At 42.0% G+C, this 20,543-nt stretch overlaps 1 protein-coding gene across 1 annotated transcript in view; it reads left to right on the forward strand.

Annotated features, from left to right (window-relative positions):
* The window catches only part of DACH2 (dachshund family transcription factor 2), a 246,612-nt gene that overhangs the window by 182,267 nt on the left and 43,802 nt on the right, over positions 1 to 20,543 (forward strand). The window contains exons 4-6 of the mRNA XM_062502722.1: positions 3,565 to 3,720; positions 7,859 to 8,031; positions 18,968 to 19,103. Of these exons, the coding sequence (XP_062358706.1) occupies positions 3,565 to 3,720; positions 7,859 to 8,031; positions 18,968 to 19,103 (465 nt within the window). The remainder of the gene's footprint in view (positions 1 to 3,564; positions 3,721 to 7,858; positions 8,032 to 18,967; positions 19,104 to 20,543) is intronic.

Here is a 20,543-nt window from a genome sequence, read left to right on the forward strand (position 1 = left end):
CTTTGCTGATGCTGAGTGCAGCCTGTTCTGGGACAAGATCGACCAGGATACAAACGAGATAAGGAAAAATTACCTTTCTGTCCTTCGCTTTTCTCTGTTGGAGGGAAGGTTGTGTGGGTAGCAGGTAAGAGTCTCAAACGTAAAGCTTTTGGTGAAGTGTATAAATGATGTATTGGCATTTTGTCAAATAACTTCCGGGTGCTCTCATAATATTCCTATGACACTTGTGTATCAAGTTACTCATATTTTAAAATGAAATATTATTTCTCATATGAAAAGAAAAAAAAAGTTGTATTCATATAAATTAATATAAACTTCATATAAAAGAGGTAAGTCCCATTGCTGTTTCCTGTTGTCTCATTTTTATTAGGAGTGTATGTTGTTTTGTTCCATATATTTTTCCCCTTATGTTTCATATACCTAAAAGAAATTACTTAAAATGCGTCTCTGTATATAATATAAGCTCGTCATACAAAAGATGGGAATAAAAATAAAATCAAAATGTGACACCTTTGCCTTCTGGATGGCACCTGTTTGGACAAAAAATGGCAATGAACAGAAATCTGAGAAATTGTGGTTAAACCTGAATTTGAAGCATTAAGAAGGATTCAGTTTTTATGGATATATTCACTTCTAATTGTTATGGCAACAAAATTTCAAAATGCACATTGGTATGTTGCATGTCAGATATGTATTTGCTGATCTGTGTTACCAAATAAGAAAATTGTATGCTCACAAATAAATTCCTTTTTTTAAACATTCCATAGCATTTAAAGGAGTGAGTGTATCAGTACAGGTTTGCATGTCACATAGTTTTTACTGTGAATCTGCTGGCTTGCTGTAAATTTGTATGTAATCTTTTTCTTTCCCTATGGGCATAGATACTCCAGGGAAGAATGCAAATTTTCTTTAAAAACAGTTATTTTTTAGCTGTGCAGAGGGACTGTGGGAAGGATGAATCAAAGGTGTCTGTGGTGTAGGGTACAGGAGTGGGACCATGAGCCCTGACTCGTTTCCAGTTCAGTTTCCTCACTGGTGTAACAGGACCTTCCTAATTCTGCCCCTCAGCTTTCCCACCTGGAGCTGATCACACTGCCCTTATAAAACACTTCACACCTGAGCAGTTCTAGGTAAGAACTGTTCTAATTATTATTTCATGTTTAAGAGTCTTCCTATTACATAGGAAATGCAGTCTGGATGGCGAGATGGAGCTGTTATCTGTGGGGTACTGCAGGATAAGGGTGCATTTCATTTAACATCCACTTTTATTATACCTCGTACACTCAGCTGTATTTTTTTTTCTTTCTCTAAGGAGAAGTGATAGGGAGCATAAGAACACAGGGATGGTCTGTAGAGATAAGTGTATTGCAATTTATTCTTGTGTTGCTGGCACTGAATACTGGAGCAGATTTACAAGTGGAATTTGCAGAGGGAAAAAGTTATTATTGTCCCCATCTGTAAGGAGAACTGGTCCAGTGATTTGGACTGTGTGGCATAATTTAAATTTGGTTGCCCCTTCCACTGCAGATTTCTTGGGTTTCCTTGAGCAAGTTGCTTTTCTTCACAGGGCAGTTCTCCATCTGTAAGTTGGGAATAATGGAGTTTTCCTCCAGAATGTGCAGTGGTTGTAGAGCTGGGCTCAGAGAACTGCTGGGGTTGTGCTACTGCAGCCTCAGGGACAGGAGGTCACTGAAAGGCAGGAGAAACTTCCAGAATTAACTAAATGAGCTGGGTTTAGACTGTCTCTGCCTAGGGCTGGAACTACCTGGGGCAGAGGAACAAAGGGAGAGGGAAGCTTTCATTTGAGGGCTCAGTTTTTTTCTTTTCACTCAGAAATCCTAACATCCAACCTTTGGCCCAATTTTTGTGGCTAGTGCCCTGATACGTGAGATTACAGCTACAGGATGTGTTCCTAAGCAAAAAATTCATAAAAGTGTATTGTGTTTTCTGAGGAAGAATAGACTGTAAATCTTGAATTTGTTAAAAAAGCATATGGAGAAAATTAAAACTCACTTGTTAAAATCAAAAGCTTGCAATTTCCTCTGAAAATCCTTCATAAATCACACATCTAACTTCTGAAATAGACCAAATAATACCAGCCCAGATTCACAGCAGTCAAAGTGAACAACTTCGACACTAAATAGCAGTCAAATGTTATTTGAAAGAGCTGATATATACACTATATTAAATAACAAAGATGCTGACACAGCCTCAACTGTAGTAGTTCTAATTACTGCACTATGCCATGCTACATTATATCACATGGCATCATTTAGTGTATCTTTCTTTGTCAGTGTATTACTCATCATTTTACAAATTACAACTCTTTTATAGGAAGGTAATTCATACTTGGACATATTGCTAAAATGATGGAGTGTTTTCCTTTTTTCTCAATCACTGATCTTTCAAACTTTTGCATTTAGCAGTATTAATCATGTTTGTTAGCCAAGTGTTGTCATAAAGAATGGAATTTCTATGTTACTTTCATATTCAATTAAAACGGTTTTTTGCTTGCTGCCTCTATCTGCTGCACTCCAGTAATCTATTTACTTATTCTAATTGAGATCCTTGTTCATAAAACCAAAACAAAATCAATACTGCAGTTACATGTTTTTCTAACAATCTATAATCTAAGTGACAGTGTGGGGTGTACCTGAGAGGGGAGTGGTCTTAAAATACCTGCTAACTCTAGAAATGTTCAGTCTAACTTTCTTTCAGGTGTTCTGTTTTGTGGACCAGATCTAGTTTGGAATTTATGGACATGGTCTGCTTAACCTGCTGTTTAAAAGGAATTTGTTATTCAAGTGTGGAGTACTGAAAAAACTACAGTGTGTAAAGTTGCTGAAGACCAGACAGAGATTGGAGACACCAAGTGCTCAGTTTTCTGGATTTTGTGTTTATTGTAGACAGTAATTACTATGCATAATGGATAGCTGAACTCCTAAGTTGAAATTCCTGAATATTGATGATTTCCAAGCACAGTCTGTGCCCAGCTCATTTAACCCAAAGGTGAAGGTTTTCACTTGGGACATCCCCAGGGTCAGGCCCAGCAGTGGAGGGAGAGCTGCTGAGGCTCAAAGATAACCAAGCCTGAGGATAAAGTGTAGTGAGCTCTTCAGGGGTGAATTCCAGCTCAGGGAGGGAGGGAATGGCCAAGTGCCTCCAGGATGGACAGTGCACAGACCTGATGAGCACAAGGGTGGGCTCAGGTGAGTGTCTGGCAGCACTGGTGGTCTCATGTCCTGAGATAGGAGATGGTGGCTCAGCCTCTCAGATGTTCCCGTTCTGATAATTCCCTGAATCGTGACTGATGATTTCATCCTCAGGCATTTAGCTTTTCCTGTTTCCACAAACCAATGTCTTGAACGTAGGTGATGCTGAAAGTGTCTAAAACTACTTTTTTGCCTGATACCTACTCATTAATTTATTTTTTTTTAAATTCAGGTGCAGGTTCCAGGTGCTGTGCCTGTGCCGGGTGCTCAGCTGGGGCTCGTTGCTTAGCGAGCAAAATATTTCTGAATAAAGGTGTGTGCCACTCATGGCTTGTCGTGCCCTGTTTTGCAGGTGGGAGCGAATCCTCCTGGGACAAAGACAAGCTGCAGTCTCCCATCACGACGGGATCCCAGCACAGCCTTGGTCACCCCACGCTGTCGGGGCAGTCGAGCCTTGGGAGCGCACACCCGCTCAGCCCTCTGCAGCAGAACCACCTGCTCACCAACAGTACGTGCTGGGATCCTGCTGGGAAAACAGTGCCTGGAGCCCTGCTGGGAGCTGGGCTTGCCTTCCTTCCCAGCCTCGGGGAGCGGGGAAATAATGGGAGACACTGAGTGACAGGAGGAGCAGTCCTTCCACTGCCAGCTGCGCTCGTGTCTCGCGTCCGAGCCCCCCTCTGCGATCAGTTCAAGTCCAAGTGGCCGTTCTCTCTTGGAAAAGTCACTCTTTAATGGGTTTGGGACTGCCAGTCTTTAACTGGTATTTCCATGGCCTGGATTGAGAGGAAAAATAATCATAAAGTTGCTTAAAATTTTAGCTGTGTTAGAAAATTCTCTTCCAGATGGAAATGCTGACCCGCCAAATAAAGTAGGAGAGCAAGGAATAAGTGCAAAATGTCCGGTTAGAGGGTGATCCACTGAACCCAGCTATCCAAAACAGCCTGGAATAAAATGACACAGGTTGGATTTGGAACCTAGAGCTCCCCAAAAAGCCATCTGTTTTATTTCCCTTAGGGAGGGAGCAGGTAGATGCCCATCAGTTCCACTTCTTTGTACCCAAAGACGGAAGGAAGGGAAGGAAAAAGTTTTCCAAGAAAGATATTTGAGATTAACATTTACAAATTAGTGAGGAGTAAAGTTATTCTTACAGTTGATGATGGATGAACAGTGAAAAGCTTCTTATTTATGAAGTCTTTTTGCTTGTTCCACTCAAACTCTTTATCCTCCAAGTTGATCTTTTTGGTGTTAGTTTTAGTGGATGAATGACATTTCTGGCTCCTTACACAATTTTTGGAGTAGTCAGTTCATTGATACCTCTGTCAGGCCCAAGACTTGAGCAAATCAGAGCTATTGAAATGACTCCTACAAAATGAGTCTGCTTTGTTTGTGGGAAGCTGTGGACCTAAGCATCTTGGACTAAGTGTCAGTAGTTAAAAAGTCACCAGGCCATATGACTCAAATTCTCTGTCATTTCCCCTTTTATTTTATATTCTTGCATAATTCAATGCCTGGATTTCTTTTGCACCCAGACATACTGTGTTCTTTGCTCTTAAGGATATTTTCCAGTGGATTTTGTAGTAGGGGAATGTCTATAGGCTGTTTAAGGGTTTACTGGATGTCAGACATTATGCCCAGTGATTTGCAAGGGCAGGATATATTTTCCTCATAGTCCTCTAAAATGTTTGATGGATTGTGTCTTAAAACTGGTGATGTGCTGTTAAATTCTGTTTGTAGTTTGCATTTAGTTTGCATGTCAATTGGACTTTAAGTAGACATACAACTCAATGTGGCCAGATGGTGTCTGGGAGTTTTGGAACTCTGTAGAGGATGAGGAAATATTATTGGGCTGTTAAGGGAGATCTGCAGGGGAACAAAGGCTTGTGGATGCAGGCACTGGAGGGGATTGTCAATGTGGTTTGAAGTGAAGGGAGATGTATGTGGGCCTGGCTTATTGCCTATCATAATTATTATTGGCGTGGATCATCATATAAAATAGAGAGTGAGTCATTAGACATCACAGGAGTTGATCATGATATGTTTGTGTTAAACAGGAATAGTGTGGGAGCTGGGAATATTGCAATTCTGCCTTTCCTGGTGGGCACCATGGTGTTTTTATATCACTGGAGTCAAATTCTGTAGGAATAACATAAGATATGTCAGCCAGTGGTATTTTTTATTATTAGTTCTGTCATAGACCAAAATGGTGACTAGTCTTCTCTTTTAAAGTAGTTAGGATAAACCCAAAAGTTAAAAACTTTTAAACAATAAACAGTCTTGATGGCATGTGGTTATGTTTGTGTTATTTAATACTTGCACCTGAATTTTTAAATGAGGATTTCTAATCTAAATGTTATTTAGAAAAATGATAAGACATTTTTGTCTGGCAGACTGAGTCCTGGGGTTTTTTCCTGAAAAATTAGTTTTGGATTCCCTGTAGTAGCTGTCTTCAAGTGGTCCCTCTAAAGAACTCTTGAATGCACAATAACCTGAACAATTTTTTCAGTGAATTGGTGTCTTGGTCTTGCTTTCCAGTGCAGTCATTACTAAATACAAGAAGTAATACACATGCTGAAAAGGATATTAATGAAGTATGAGAATCCAGTTCTTGCTAGCAATAACTTCACCTGTTTTGGCAATGTCAAGATCTGCAAGTTGGTCCAAATAAATTTCATACCTTCTTAAATTGGTTTATATCCATAGCAGAAGACAATTTAAAGTGACATTTTGAAAATTAAAACCTCTGGCAACAGTTATAACCTCTCATTACGTGTTGCAGTTCACAGACCTTCTGTACAATCACTCTGTGGTGTCTGTAGTTCAAGCCTCCTGGATTCAGGGAGTATAAGAATTTAGTGTGACATTGCTGAGAAGTGGTAATAGGGAGAAGTCTTGGTAGGAGTGTACGATCAGATAAATTGTTAATAAATTTTTATATGATATGCTGGGAAACATTAAGATTATATCCATGTTTTGTGGGTTTCTTTCTTCTTTATTTCTCTTAACGGAAGAGGTCACTGAACTGGTGCAGTGATATATTCATTTTGTATCACTCCCCAGCTGTGTATTCCTCTCCCCGAGACAAACCAGCCTTTCCTGGGCTGCACAGACAATTATCCCCTGTGGAGACCAAAAATTGATGAGATTTGCTGCTGTTGGGTCTGAATGGTGGATATTGCAGTGGGTGTGAGCCCTGCAGGGTGTCCCAGTGATGGTGTGGTGGGTGTTGCAGTGGGTGCAGACCCTGCAGGGTGTCCCAGTGATGGTGTGGTGGGTGTTGCAGTGGGTGCAGACCCTGCAGGGTGTCCCAGTGATGGTGTGGTGGGTGTTGCAGTGGGTGTGAGCCCTGCAGGGTGTCCCAGTGATGGTGTGGTGGGTGTTGCAGTGGGTGCGGACCCTGCAGGGTGTCCCAGTGATGGTGTGGTGGGTGTTGCAGTGGGTGTGAGCCCTGCAGGGTGTCCCAGTGATGGTGTGGTGGGTGTTGCAGTGGGTGTGAGCCCTGCAGGGTGTCCCAGTGATGGTGTGGTGGGTGTTGCAGTGGGTGCAGACCCTGCAGGGTGTCCCAGTGATGGTGTGGTGGGTGTTGCAGTGGGTGCAGACCCTGCAGGGTGTCCCAGTGATGGTGTGGTGGGTGTTGCAGTGGGTGCAGACCCTGCAGGGTGTCCCAGTGATGGTGTGGTGGGTGTTGCAGTGGGTGTGAGCCCTGCAGGGTGTCCCAGTGATGGTGTGGTGGGTGTTGCAGTGGGTGTGAGCCCTGCAGGGTGTCCCAGTGATGGTGTGGTGGGTGTTGCAGTGGGTGCAGACCCTGCAGGGTGTCCCAGTGATGGTGTGGTGGGTGTTGCAGTGGGTGCAGACCCTGCAGGGTGTCCCAGTGATGGTGTGGTGGGTGTTGCAGTGGGTGTGAGCCCTGCAGGGTGTCCCAGTGATGGTGTGGTGGGTGTTGCAGTGGGTGTGAGCCCTGCAGGGTGTCCCAGTGATGGTGTGGTGGGTGTTGCAGTGGGTGTGAGCCCTGCAGGGTGTCCCAGTGATGGTGTGGTGGGTGTTGCAGTGGGTGTGAGCCCTGCAGGGTGTCCCAGTGATGGTGTGGTGGGTGTTGCAGTGGGTGCAGACCCTGCAGGGTGTCCCAGTGATGGTGTGGTGGGTGTTGCAGTGGGTGCAGACCCTGCAGGGTGTCCCAGTGATGGTGTGGTGGGTGTTGCAGTGGGTGCAGACCCTGCAGGGTGTCCCAGTGATGGTGTGGTGGGTGTTGCAGTGGGTGTGAGCCCTGCAGGGTGTCCCAGTGATGGTGTGGTGGGTGTTGCAGTGGGTGTGAGCCCTGCAGGGTGTCCCAGTGATGGTGTGGTGGGTGTTGCAGTGGGTGTGAGCCCTGCAGGGTGTCCCAGTGATGGTGTGGTGGGTGTTGCAGTGGGTGTGAGCCCTGCAGGGTGTCCCAGTGATGGTGTGGTGGGTGTTGCAGTGGGTGTGAGCCCTGCAGGGTGTCCCAGTGATGGTGTGGTGGGTGTTGCAGTGGGTGCAGACCCTGCAGGGTGTCCCAGTGATGGTGTGGTGGGTGTTGCAGTGGGTGCAGACCCTGCAGGGTATCCCAGTGATGGTGTGGTGGGTGTTGCAGTGGGTGTGAGCCCTCAGTGACATGTCTGTGCTCTCTGCAGGGATAGACCTGCCCTTCATGATGATGCCGCACCCCCTGCTCCCCGTCAGCCTCCCCCCAGCCTCGGTGGCCATGGCCATGAACCAGATGAACCATCTCAACACCATTGCCAACATGGCAGCAGCAGCACAGATGCACAGCCCCCTGTCCAGGGCAGGGGCCTCCGTCATCAAGGTAAGGCATCCTTGGATTGCAGAGCAATTGCAGGGACACTCTCAGGGAGGAGGAGGCAGCGAGGTCACACTGCTCCAGCTCACTTTGGCTGCTCCCAACACCAAGCAATACCCACCACTACAGCCAAGAAGTTCAGCTGCTCTGATCTGTCAGTAAGTCTGTAAGGTAGTTGAAAATGGACACTAACACTACAGGCTAGAGTAAGATCTGTGCAAGCTTAATAACCCTTCTAAAATGCTGTTTAAAGTCAAACCTAAGAGAAAATACTGTAGAACATGACAAGAATTCTAGTGCACTGCAAATCCAGAACAGGTAAATAGCAAAGTCATCACAATACCTTAGTGATGGTGAAGAACAAAACAGGAATTCTAGCAGTGCAAATCCAGGTAAATACCTAAGAAAATTATCACAAGTACTTTAGTGAGTAGAGTCTTTGGTAGCCAAGCCTGAATTTCCTTCTGGTTGGTTAAAACATGTTTGTATTTTGAAAGGCTTGTCGTAGTCTCTGTCAAGTAGACTGTTCTGAAAGGTTCTTGCCTGTGTGGAGAGCTGCTGTCCTGCCACACACTCAAAAATGCATTAAAGACAGACATTTTCAAAATTGAAGTGTGTAGGATCTGTGCATGTGAAGGACCGGTGTGATGGGATTCTCTAAATCAGTGTGTCCACTTTTTATTAAGCAAAAATTAAAGGTGTTATCAGTCTGACTTGTGTGTGTGTGTTTGCTTGCACATGTTGGTTCCTTGTTGACAAAGTAAAATGTTGTGAGCTTCGAAAGTTCATTGGTTTAGTCCATTTTTCTTTGGGTTTAAATATATGAATCCATAGAGCTATCTGTTCTGGAAAGTAAATGTCCGTGGTATTTGTGTTCATTTGCACCCATGTATCCCTGTCACTCTGGAATCTGACTTCTGAGTTGCTTTATTCTTGCTGAACTTAACTTCTCATATATTTATTGTAAATTATAGTTTGTCATTATTTTCCTCATTGAGAAAGTCACTGTTTCCAACACTACACTTGTGAGAATACATCAGTGATGTTGTGTTCCTTTTGTCACAGGCTGGTGCTTCAGGAGGTTTTGTCTCTAAACCAAGCAGGGAAAGAAACTCGCAGTACCCTGGCACGTGCTTCTTGTTCATGTCCATGTGTTCTGATAGCAGCATCCTCCCAAGGGGGACAACAAATGTCTCTTGTCACATCACTGCAGTAAAATTCTGCATCCCTCTGCTGATGAGGTTCTGGAGGGGTTTGTTTTCCTTCTAATTTTCTTTCTGGCCCTAAGCATCTCCAAAATTAACTCAATTTATTTCTCTATTTTACTGAGAGTCTACTTCCAGATTAGGGCAACTTTTGTTGTGAATGCTTTGGTTTTGTTGACTTTTGCTTTTTCCTTGGCTACTAGGGAGACTCGGAAAATTCAAGGGTAACGATTTCCAGTAGAATCCCTACTTAGGATTAAGATGTGCAAAAACTTCTCTTTATCATCAGTGCACCTGCACAGTTGTTGACTGGGTGGTGAAAACATCTCTCTGATGTCCAACTGTATGTTAGTTAATAATGCAAGTCATTAAATTATTAGAAATTAGTTGAGATTCCATTAATTTCAAGCCATAAACTTTCCTTTACCTGTTCAGAGACCTCTAGACAAAACCCTAATTTAAACACAGCAGTGGAATATTTGTAGCAGCAAGTAAACTTGCCAAAGCTTTGATTGTATTCTAAATGTTACCAGTATGTCAACATGAAGATTAAATGCATATTTGTAAACAATGCTAGTCCTTTGTAATTTAAACTGCATTTTTTTCAGGCAGTTAGGTTTCAGGATGTTATTTAGCAGGCCCTTGTTGATGTGAGTTACTCATTTACAGCAATTTTTTCCCCTGACACCTGCACTAGAAAAGACACAATATCTCCACAGCAACACGAGGTCTGGCCAGCACTCTGGTGGAAATTATTTCCTCTAATGTTGCAGAGGAAAATGCACCAGTAGCCAGCATGACAGAGGCAGGGTGAGCATCCTTTGGTGTGTTACTCTCACCTGTCAAGTGGTGCTGCATCTTTCTCCAGCTTGTTCTGAGTGCTGAAACTGTAGATTAATTTTATTACAGTGTGAGGCTCCTTTTGTCCTTTCCTTCCTTTATGTACAATCATCTAGCACAGAATGACCACCAGTTAAAATTAAATTCTTGTACAAAATGAAACACATAAAAGAAAAGCATTGCTGTTCCTGCTCTCAGTAATACTTTTATTATAGGACATTATTTAAGTGCATTTAATAAGTACAAAACACAGCTAATTTTCAATAGAATGCAATCCCAGCATCATGTTTTTATTTAAAATGGGAAAAATGAATCAAATATATTGAGTGTGTGTCTGTTTCCATAGTCTGATGACTAAAATACCGCTTGGCCTGTTTTCTATAGGTGTGAGAATCAGCTGCTTTATAAGGTTTTGGATGAAGTCATAATGCTTTTTATATCACGTTTGCCATTTAGAAATAAGCTGTTCTACCAAGATATGCATGATCAGCAAAGTTAACATTTAGTGCTCCAGAAAGAAATGTCATAACTATGAAACTTGATTTCTCCCTGACAGGAACACCATAAATTAGGCAGGCACAATGGCCAGGCTCACAAAACCTTCTTAGCCATCTCTATAACATGATGTGATGTGATCATAGCAGCACCAGCAGCAGTGGCTGCAGTTCTGGCAGTATCCCTGTGATAAATCCAGCTTTACAGGGATTTACTGCACATCTGAAGAAACTTGCTGGGTTTGAAACTTGGCTCAAATGGCTGAGAAGAATCTCTGTTATTGAGGGGCTCATATGGCAAAAGCAAAACTTGACAGCAACACTGAGTTCACCATCCTCTCTCTTCTCCCTCCTTGCATCCAGTTCTTGTTAGCTCTTCATTTTCAGAGCTGTTCTTCAGCTGGACCTGTTCTGAAATCCAGGAGTGGCCTGGGTGTCAAATTAGGTTAAGTCTGGGGTGGAATTTGGCTAAGTAGACTTGAGTCATGGTTTGGGCTAGGAAGAGCAGTGAGTGCTCAAGGCCAGGGGGGATGGAGCACCCTGGTCTCGTGGAAGGTGTCCCTGCCCATGGCAGGGGTGGAATGAGGTGACCTTTGAGGTTCTTCCATCCCAAACCAGTCTGTGTTTCTATGAATAAATGTAGCAGTTTACTGTCACACAATCATTTTGTTCCTGAAACTTAGAAAAATCTATTCAGTCACAATATTTTCAGAAGGAAAGTTGGGCTGAGCCCTTTACAGAGAAGTGAGAGGATTTTTTTCAATGAACTTCGTGAAACATTCAGCTCTGGACAGCAGTAGGTACATAATGCAAAGGTTTTTGTTTCACAGTGCACCTGTAACAAATATGACTTTACATGACTAAAAACATACTGGTTTACACAATTCAGCCAAAAAGCAGGGAGAGGGCAGGGGTGGGGTTAGGGGTTAGGGAGGTGAAGGGAAGGCTGTCAAGAGCCAAGTCTGGAGCTGTGAGTGTGATAATCTTGGACTGTTCACTGAAAGGCCACTTTCCCAGATGTCCTTGGGGAAAAGCTGGTGGGAAATTCTGTGATTAGGCTGAGCTTGAAATTCTGGGAACCAAACCCAATCCAGGGGCCTTAAGTTGCTCCTTTGGTGTTAGGTCTGCAAGAGTGCTGAGAGTAATGAGGCAAAACTTCATGCCAGAGATCTGAGACTTAATTTTCTCCCAGATTTTCCCTGCTTCTCATTTCACTTACTTGACATATTTTGCACCCTCCTTCCTCCTCTTGCTCACATCTCACCCTCTTCCTCCTCATGCTCCCTCCCTTTCCTTCTGGCAAACAGCCTCTTTGGAGCTGCTGAGGGATGTGCTTCTCCCAAGTAGGAGTAGTTCTGAAAATTGTTTTCCTGCTGTCCATTTTTCTTCTGTTGTCATCCCCTCATGCTTGCTGTATTCCTGCTTTTCTCTTACTTCTTTCTCTCACCAGGGTCCTTGTTAGGAATAAATGGTGCTTTTGTTCAGTGCAAATGGGAAACACAGAAAAAAACAAAGTAATTAAAATGCTTTAAGAAAAGAAAGCATTTTTATTTTCATATTTTCAATGCTTTAAAAACTCATATTTCAGATTTTTTAAAAAAGCATTTTTATTTTCATATTTCAGAATTCCTTGAGAATTTCACCCCAGTGCACTTTAGAAACTAATCTGATAAACAGAGCAAAGCATTATTTGTACTGGGATCTAGACATTTCTAGACATCAGTAAAGACTACTGAGTCTCCCTCTCTTTGAGTTTTGTTTTTCTCCTGATTTTGTGAGATTGTTAAGGCATTTGTAAAAGATGTATATGACATGATTTTAAATTCCCTGAAGAGAGTACAGATGGGCTGTGTAATTATTGCTGAGAGGTGCTATTTTCTGTGTGCTCTACAACACACATTCATAATATTTACCTGACAGCCAGAAAAATGTGGCCATCTCAGAATGCTCTGAAACATTTCTTCTCACAATAGAAACATTTCCCATTACAGAATTTCTAACATCAGTAATTTCATATCTCTCCGTGCATTCAATCCATTATGAATTGTTTTCAGAGTACTGCAACATTTATAAAATAAAACTTGTCTACCATGTATGTGATTTTTCATATTATTAGATTTATTCTGTCCTGTTCCATAGCAGGCAGCTGGTTGCTGGGATGGAATATGTTGGAGGAGTGATGTGTGAGACACAGGAGTTTGTTTGCTTCTCACAAGGTTAATTTTTGTGGCTCTATTTGAGGTGAAGGAGTAGTGAGTGTGCAGGTTTGTATCTCTTTATTCACTGATTCAGAGAAATTACTCTGCTGGGAGAGGTTCAGATCCTTTCAAATTGCATTAAATACCCTTCTCATCTCCTCCTTTGGAGGGAGACTGTTCCTCTCCCTGCAGTGCCAAGAACTCCTGCCTCCTTACCACCCTCACTGAGAGGTTTTAAGCCTTGAAAACTTACTTTAAACTTCCAAGTGGCAAAAAAAATCCTGTCAGAAACATCTGTTTTTGCAGAGCTTGCAAAGGAAAATTGTTAGGCCAAGCACATCCGAGCTCTTAGTTCTGGCTCAGATCTCTTTAGTATTAGCTTTGTCATCTGCATTTGTCTTTAATAACTGATATGGCTCTAACATAGATGAGGTAGAGCATTATCATCATTAGTCCTAGGAGTGCCTTTCCTCCCTTCCATGGCAGCACTGGGTGAAACAATTCAGGAGAGAGGCACAAGTACCAAGTTTCCACCAAGATCCTCTCCAGCTTCAGGCCCTGTTGTGCTCTCAGATTCAAAGTGAAAACATCAAGATCTTAATCCAGGAGTGAAGGTTTCCATGGCTGTCCCAGCAACTGCTGATTTAAGAAATGGGGAAGAAGGCAGCTCCTGTTTGGCTGTTTCCCAACATCATCTGATTAGCTGCACTTCTCTGTTTGGCTGAGCAGCTGGCAATTAATGGATTGATAGGAAGTAGTCACAAGGTAATGGAATTAGTGAGTGAACATCTGGTATTAAAATCAGTAAATGTAGGAGTTTTTATGATTTCTTAAATTCTGTGAGAAAATAATTGCCAGTTGACTTCAACTGAAACAACTATATGTACACAGTGGAAAAAAGAAATGCATTTTAAATGGCAAAGTACGTATTTTAGGCGAATGACTTCCCTATACACTGCAAAAGATGAATGGGATCCAGCTGGCTTTCAGACACACAGATCCTATCTTGGTTTTAGACCAGCTGTTTACCTTGTTCATCTCCAGCACCTACAGCAATCACAGGTACTATAAGTAGCTCAGAAGACCAACAACTCACCCCCAGTTTTTGTGTGTACTCATTTCCAGGGTGGAATGACTCAAAATCCAAATTAAACTGCTCTTCTCTAGCCCAGAAATGGCTGTGACCATCCTAGTTCTTGTTGGCATCAGTTCAGGTGTGGCTCTTTTCCTTGGAATAGCCTAATTTGAGTAGTCCATCAGTTAAGGACTATAAACTTTAGAACACTATTAAAAATGTGCTGGTTATTAGGATTCAAACAGCATTAGTATCAAGTAAGGTCAATTGGAAAGAAATACATCTTACTATTAACTAAAAAATAAAAAAGAAAGTGTTAGCAATTCAGGTGTGTGCTGGGTGGAGTTGTGGATTGTGTTAACTTTCCTTGTTGTTCTCCCGTGCTGAGGATGGGATTCAGCCAGGCAGGGGGAGCAGAGGTAGCTCAGCAGGGAATTAGGGCTGGAGGTGGGGAAGGCTGCAGGCAGACTCTGCCTGCCCATCCTGGCTTCACAGACCCCTGCAGAGGAGTCCGACTCTGGTTTCTAGCATTTTTTTTTTATTTTGTTATTATTTCTGTGTAGTCCACTTTGAGAATATGAATGGAGATCTTGCCATCTCTGGGAGGTTGAGGTGTGGCATAATGAACATTCCAGTGTGCAAGTTAATGCTGGGGTTTTTTTCTGCCAGAGCCCATGAACTCTCGTTTTTGCAACATGGTCAGCATCATCTTGAAATCTTTCTTACAACACTTGAAAACTCTGATCTAGGCCTAAAACCAATAGCATATCCATTATTCCTTCCTTTCCATTTCATCAAAGAGGGTGAATTCCAGCCACTGCAGAGCCTTGTAAAGCAGCAGCACCTCAATTAAATATGAAATATCAAGATAAATGTCTGAGTAAAACATCCAGGACTCAGACAAACTTCCAAAACTTTCTTGTCAGCAGTGAAATGCCACTAAATCCTCTAGGAACTCATTAACAGATTAACTTTTGGAAGAGTAATTACAACTACGTTACAACTAGGAATAAAGAAAAATAAAAAGGAAAATCCAGCAGCATCATTTCTCTAAACTCTTGACATAAAAGGAAGATCAATACTATAAAAATTCAGAGGTAAGGAATTAAGGTCAAGATGATTATGTCAAAAATAGGTAAGCTGTTCATATATATTTCAAATAAAACTAATGTGGATGCAACTACTGTGTAGTATTTCCTATTAGTGGTGAGGAATACTCCCTCACAGGGGAGGGAAGAGGGATATTGGGCTGAAATCAAGGATCTGACTGGAAATTGGGTGAGTTCATGACTTCAGTGCCATTGAGCTAAATCACAACTAAAATTAACAATGTCAAGCTTTGTAGCTACATTTTCTGAGGCAGAGAAGGACACTGATTTTTAGTGAGACAAATATATTACCCTTCCAGAGGATTAAATACTGGAAAGGTCCTTTTTGAGAATTTATGTTACAGCTCTGTAAAGGAAGGGAAAAAGATGAGATAAAGTAGATAGTGTAGGTAGATAAATAGGAGAGATCTTGAGAAATGTTTTCATTTTTCATAAAATTCTCACAATCTGTAGAATCCTTATATATAATTCATTCAGTTATAACCTGGAATATGAATCTTGCACATTTATGAATAGGAAGAAACATAAATGAGGAAATTACTACTTTATTTAGGAATGTTTCTTTATTACTGTGAGTTTACCTGGTGTGGGACCAAGCTGCGCTGCAGGATGCAGGGGGAACTCAGCCATTTACAAGGGGAAAAAATATATATAAATGAAAAGTAACAAGGTTGCAAAATACAGTGATGACAAATAAAATGAAGTCATCAATGTGTAAAACAAAATGTTAAGATTTTAGATTTGCAATTTTCCTATTTAAATGCCCTCATTGATTTGTTACAAATACTGTTAACCCTGTGTTTGGAAGATGGTGAGGACATTATCACTTGTGTTCTCATTTGTAATAAAATAGATTAACTTGCTGTGAAATTTTAACTAGGCTGAGACACAACAGTAGCTACCTAATGAACCAGAGCACATTGCTGTTAAGTAGCTAAATAGATGCATACTGATTACAGGACTGAAAAATGGATCTATTTACCAGCAAAAGAAGACTCTGCTCCTAGCATTAGTCATTATAGTAGGGGAAATTCAGCACATTTCCACATGAACATTTAGAAGTGGACAATTTCTTGATCCATATGCAGCCTCACATAGTGATACTCCATCCTCATTTGGAGCACATAAGATTCAGAGGGAATTTCAGCTCCTTTGTTGCTTACAGGGAAAACTCTGCCTTCCCTATGCCTGGAAATTGGTGTAACTGGTATGATATTAGGTGACATAATCAACTAATTCTCTAGGAAAGTGATTCACTGTATGATTAAAAAGGACATTATTATTTGACACTTTTACTTCTGCCTGAAGATTTCAAACCAAGACCCTGAGTTTGAGGGGAAATGACTCCAAGCAGAGATTATTTCACAGTATGAGACAATGGGAAATGCAGTTACCAGAAGGAGCTGGAATACTTTGCTTTTCCAAATCATCAGCTTTTGAATTACTCAAATAACTCCCATTTAAGATGACATATATGGCTGGTTGTGTGATATCTAAGTGTTAATTCCTAGTCATATTTGTTCATAGGGTTTTTTTGCAGAACAGTTGGCATGTCCTCTCCTTGGCTATTCATTTTCATGGTTGCAGTAGACAATGAAATTTACTTAAACTATGCACTCTTCTGTAAAATTAATCATTTCAAAATGGTATCTTAATTGTAAATTGAGTGCTCTTTGTACTAAAAAGAGAGGAAATGGTGCCAAAGAGGAGTGTTAAAACTGAAATTCAGGCAAAGGAAATTGCAGTCAGAGTTGTAACCTCTTAGCAGGAATCCATTTGGAAGCTATAATTTGCACAAAGGTAAAAAACACAGGATTTATCCACTCAGGATTGCACGTGTAATTCTCATTTAGGACAGTACCTTTTGAGGTAAGAATGTGACTTTTAAGAGCAACTCAGTAAGCAGCACATCCACAAAGTCCCCACTCCCTTTTCCTTACTGTTCATCTCAGCAGCCTCCAAACCCTCTCTTTTGGACACCAAAACGAGGAAAACACAGGAGACTTTAAGCTTAGTGACTTGGACTTTCATTTTCTCCCATTGAATTTGAAAACTAATTTGTATAAAACCATTCTGTTTTCAAAATTATAAAAACTTGTGGCTCAACAGAATAGACTCCTGTCTGTTACATATTAGCATTGAGGGTCTCACTTTCAGATCTGTTAGTTACTGTATATTCATTAAATAACAGATAATTAGTGAAACTGATCCATTGAGGATTAACAGCTATGTAATAGATACACATCTGTTACATGGTTTGGAGGCTGGGTTGTTATTTCATGTACAATAACAATCCTATTAAAAGTACATCCAGTGCCATGTTCTCAGCTGGTGTGGCTGGAATAGGGAAATGCCATCCCATGCTCTGAGGAGGATCCAATCTCATGTTCCCTTTGCATAACTCTCTGAAGTATCTGTAAATACAAAGATGAGCATGGCTTAGAGAGATGGTTTTAATGGGTAACAGAATATTCTTGTTGATCTTGCTGGTGGTGTAATTAATGAATTGCCTTGATACATCCAAACAGCAGCTTTTATATCAGATATTTATAATGGAAAAACTTCTAGGAACCACTGTGTTCTTTCCAAAGCTACATTATTGATTCAGGTTTCCACCTAGAAAACTTCATTAAAACTTCAGATGCTACTGAGTTTATTTTCCAGAGCACACAGTAAATTGCTACCAAAGAATCAGATTGAATATTCCTAATGGAACATCTTCAGAACAGGTTAGAAAGGAGGAAAGATTGCAAAGTTCCTTGGAGACAGCTTTCCCAGATGAACTGTAATTGTGATTTTTATTGAGGTGGAGGCAAGAGAATCTCTTTGTTTTTTTTTTTTTTTTTAAAAGAAAGTTAGATTTCAGTTCTGGGTTTGCACAGGAAGCAGCTGATTGCCAGGGATGAGGGCAGCTCCCAAGGTTCAGTTTCTGGAATTCTTTAAATTCAACCATTCTTCCTCATTAGAGTCTCTCCCTTGGAACTGCACCTTCAAGGACTTTTATAGAGGTTTTAAAACATAGAAGACATTTTAAGGGAAATATACCTGGAGTAAATTGATTGTCCCTTTCAGAAGATTCTCATTTGCTGTTGGTTCTGGGAACAGGAATAAGGGGCACTGCAAATTTTAATTAAAAGTATGTGTGTGTGGAAACACTGTGTTGGAAGGATCTCAAGCGGTCTCACAATCTCTTGTCTTAAGGATGAGTTTTCACTTTTGCCTTGTCTGTCTGACCTGTTCCTGAAGATTTTTACTGATGAATATTGCACAGCATCTTCAGGCCATTTGCTGCAAGTATAGATACACAGAAATGCAGAATTTCATTTTGCCCTTTTTTTTTTATTACTTCCCACCCTCCCCCCCCCCTCCCCTTACCTCAAGTACTATATATATTTAAATTAGAGGCTAATGTCAAAGTTTCTTGTGCTAATATAAACATAAACATTTGCAAGCAGACTCTTGTTTTGGTTAGCCAGTGATGCTTTTCATGCAAGAGGGAAGTTCTTACCAGAGCCACAGCATTTGTCATTTGTCCAGGTGCTACCCTGAGAAGATGCTGATGTAATTTATTCAGGTACAGATTCTAGTTACAAATTCACAAGTACAGAGTCTAATTACAAATTTGCCTGCATTTAGTGACAGTTCAGTCCAACTGTGAGTTGTTTATTTGAAATGTGACTCATATATGGCAATCTTACTACCTGGAGATTAAAAGTAGTTTGTGAAAGCAACATGAAAGAATTACTCTATATGTTCCTAGGCGTGAAAAACTTAGAACATAAAAAGTTGCCAACAACAAAAATAAAAAGGTGGCAAATGACCAGCTAAGCTCAGACACGTTGCTCGTGTTGGTTTTGGCTGTAGATGACTATGCTGCTCTTAAATCCTGACTTGTGTCCTGTTTACCTCAGAAACATTTGTTATCATTACCTTTAAGCCAACCTCCCTTTTTTTTTTTGGTGGGAACCTTGGCGAAGCCGGCGGACGAAGCGGCCCAGCCTTGCTTTGCTTGTGTTTGCAGGAGAGGATCCAGGACAGCCCTTCCCCGGCGCCGTCCCTGGAGGACAGCCAGCGGCCGGGCAGCCACGCGTCCTCCCACCCCAGCAGCAGCGTGTCCAGCTCCCCGTCCCAGCTGGACGCCACTCCCGACAGGATCGGTCAGTGCCGCGCCCTCGGCCTCCCCTCCTCAGCCCCTCGGGAAGTTTGTAGAGGTCCATGTTTATTTGCTGTGGCTTGCTGTGGAATACCCAGAAAGTTCATCCCTGTGGTTTTTTAATGAAGTTCATCAGTCAGCAAAGCCCATCCTGTGCCAGTATCCCCTGCACAAAGGGATCACCCTTGTACCCTTCCCTGCTCCAGCCATCTCCTTTGGCGTGCTTGGGAAGGGAAGTTTGTGGAGGTCAATGTTTATTTGTTGGGACTTGCTGCAGAATACCCAGAAAGTTCATCCCAAAGGTTTTTTAATGAAGTTCATTAAAAAACTTTAGGGATGAAGGGCTTGCTAGAGAATACCCAGAAAGTTCATCCCAAAGGTTTTTTAATGAAGTTCATCATTCAGCAAAGCCCATCCTGTGCCAGTATCACCTACACAGAGGGGTCACCCTTCCCTGCTCCCAACCAGCTCCTTTGGCATGCTTGGGAAGGGAAGTTTGTAGAGGTCAATGTTTATTTGTTGGGACTTGCTGCAGAATACCCACAACGTTCATCCCTATGGTTTTTTAATGAAGTTCATCACTCAGCAAAGCCCAGCCCCTCGTGTTCCTCCTGTGCCAGCATCCCCTGCACAGAGGGGTCACCCTTGTGCCCTTCCCTGCTCCAGCCTGCTCCCTTGGCCTGCTTAGGTAGGGAAGTGCTGCTCAAGGCACCTGCAGTTGAAAAAGAGCAAGGAATCTTTTTATTCACATGCGTGTGAGGAAAGTCACAGATCATATGTGATGGCTTCTTTTGTTCCAAAAACCTCCTTGTGCCCACGCATTCCTTCATCACCCCGAGGCTGAGGTCTTTCTGGCTTTTTTGGTCTCTCCACCACAGCTTTCACAGGCTGTGCACTATCGATTTAAAAGTTAATTCTGTCTAGAGGAAGTTTAGATCCTATTCTTGGTGCTTCCAAGAGGGATCTAGGGCAAGTCAATTAACATCTCTTCACGTCAGTGTGTGTCAACACTGCTGTCTCCTCATGGCCTGGAGCCTGTGCAGGCATTGCTGAGACAGATTGAAACCACAAAAGCCATGCACTCCAGCCTGGGCGAGGCACTGGAGAATTCCCTCCCATCCACAACCTGCTGAGCTGCTTGGGGGATTTTGCAGTTCTGACCCTGGTCCTTGCAGCAGCACCATGGCTCTGCCCAGCACCGTGGGTAGAGCCTGAGTTCTTTGCCTAAATCTGTGCACACACAGGGCAGAGGCTGTGGAGTAGAGTCCCCTCATCTTTTTCCTGTGTAAAATAAGGCTGGAAATACACAGGACAAAAAAGTTTTAAATTCCCGTAGCAGCAGTGAAAAGACTGTTGATATCTCTATATAGAGATCTAGTGCTTACTTTTGTAAAGATATGGATAAATATTTTTCATTGACAGAAATGCAGTGTTTTTACTTTTG

Source organism: Cinclus cinclus, chromosome 15 (genome assembly GCF_963662255.1).
Source record: "Cinclus cinclus chromosome 15, bCinCin1.1, whole genome shotgun sequence".
Taxonomy (NCBI): Eukaryota; Metazoa; Chordata; class Aves; order Passeriformes; family Cinclidae; genus Cinclus; species Cinclus cinclus.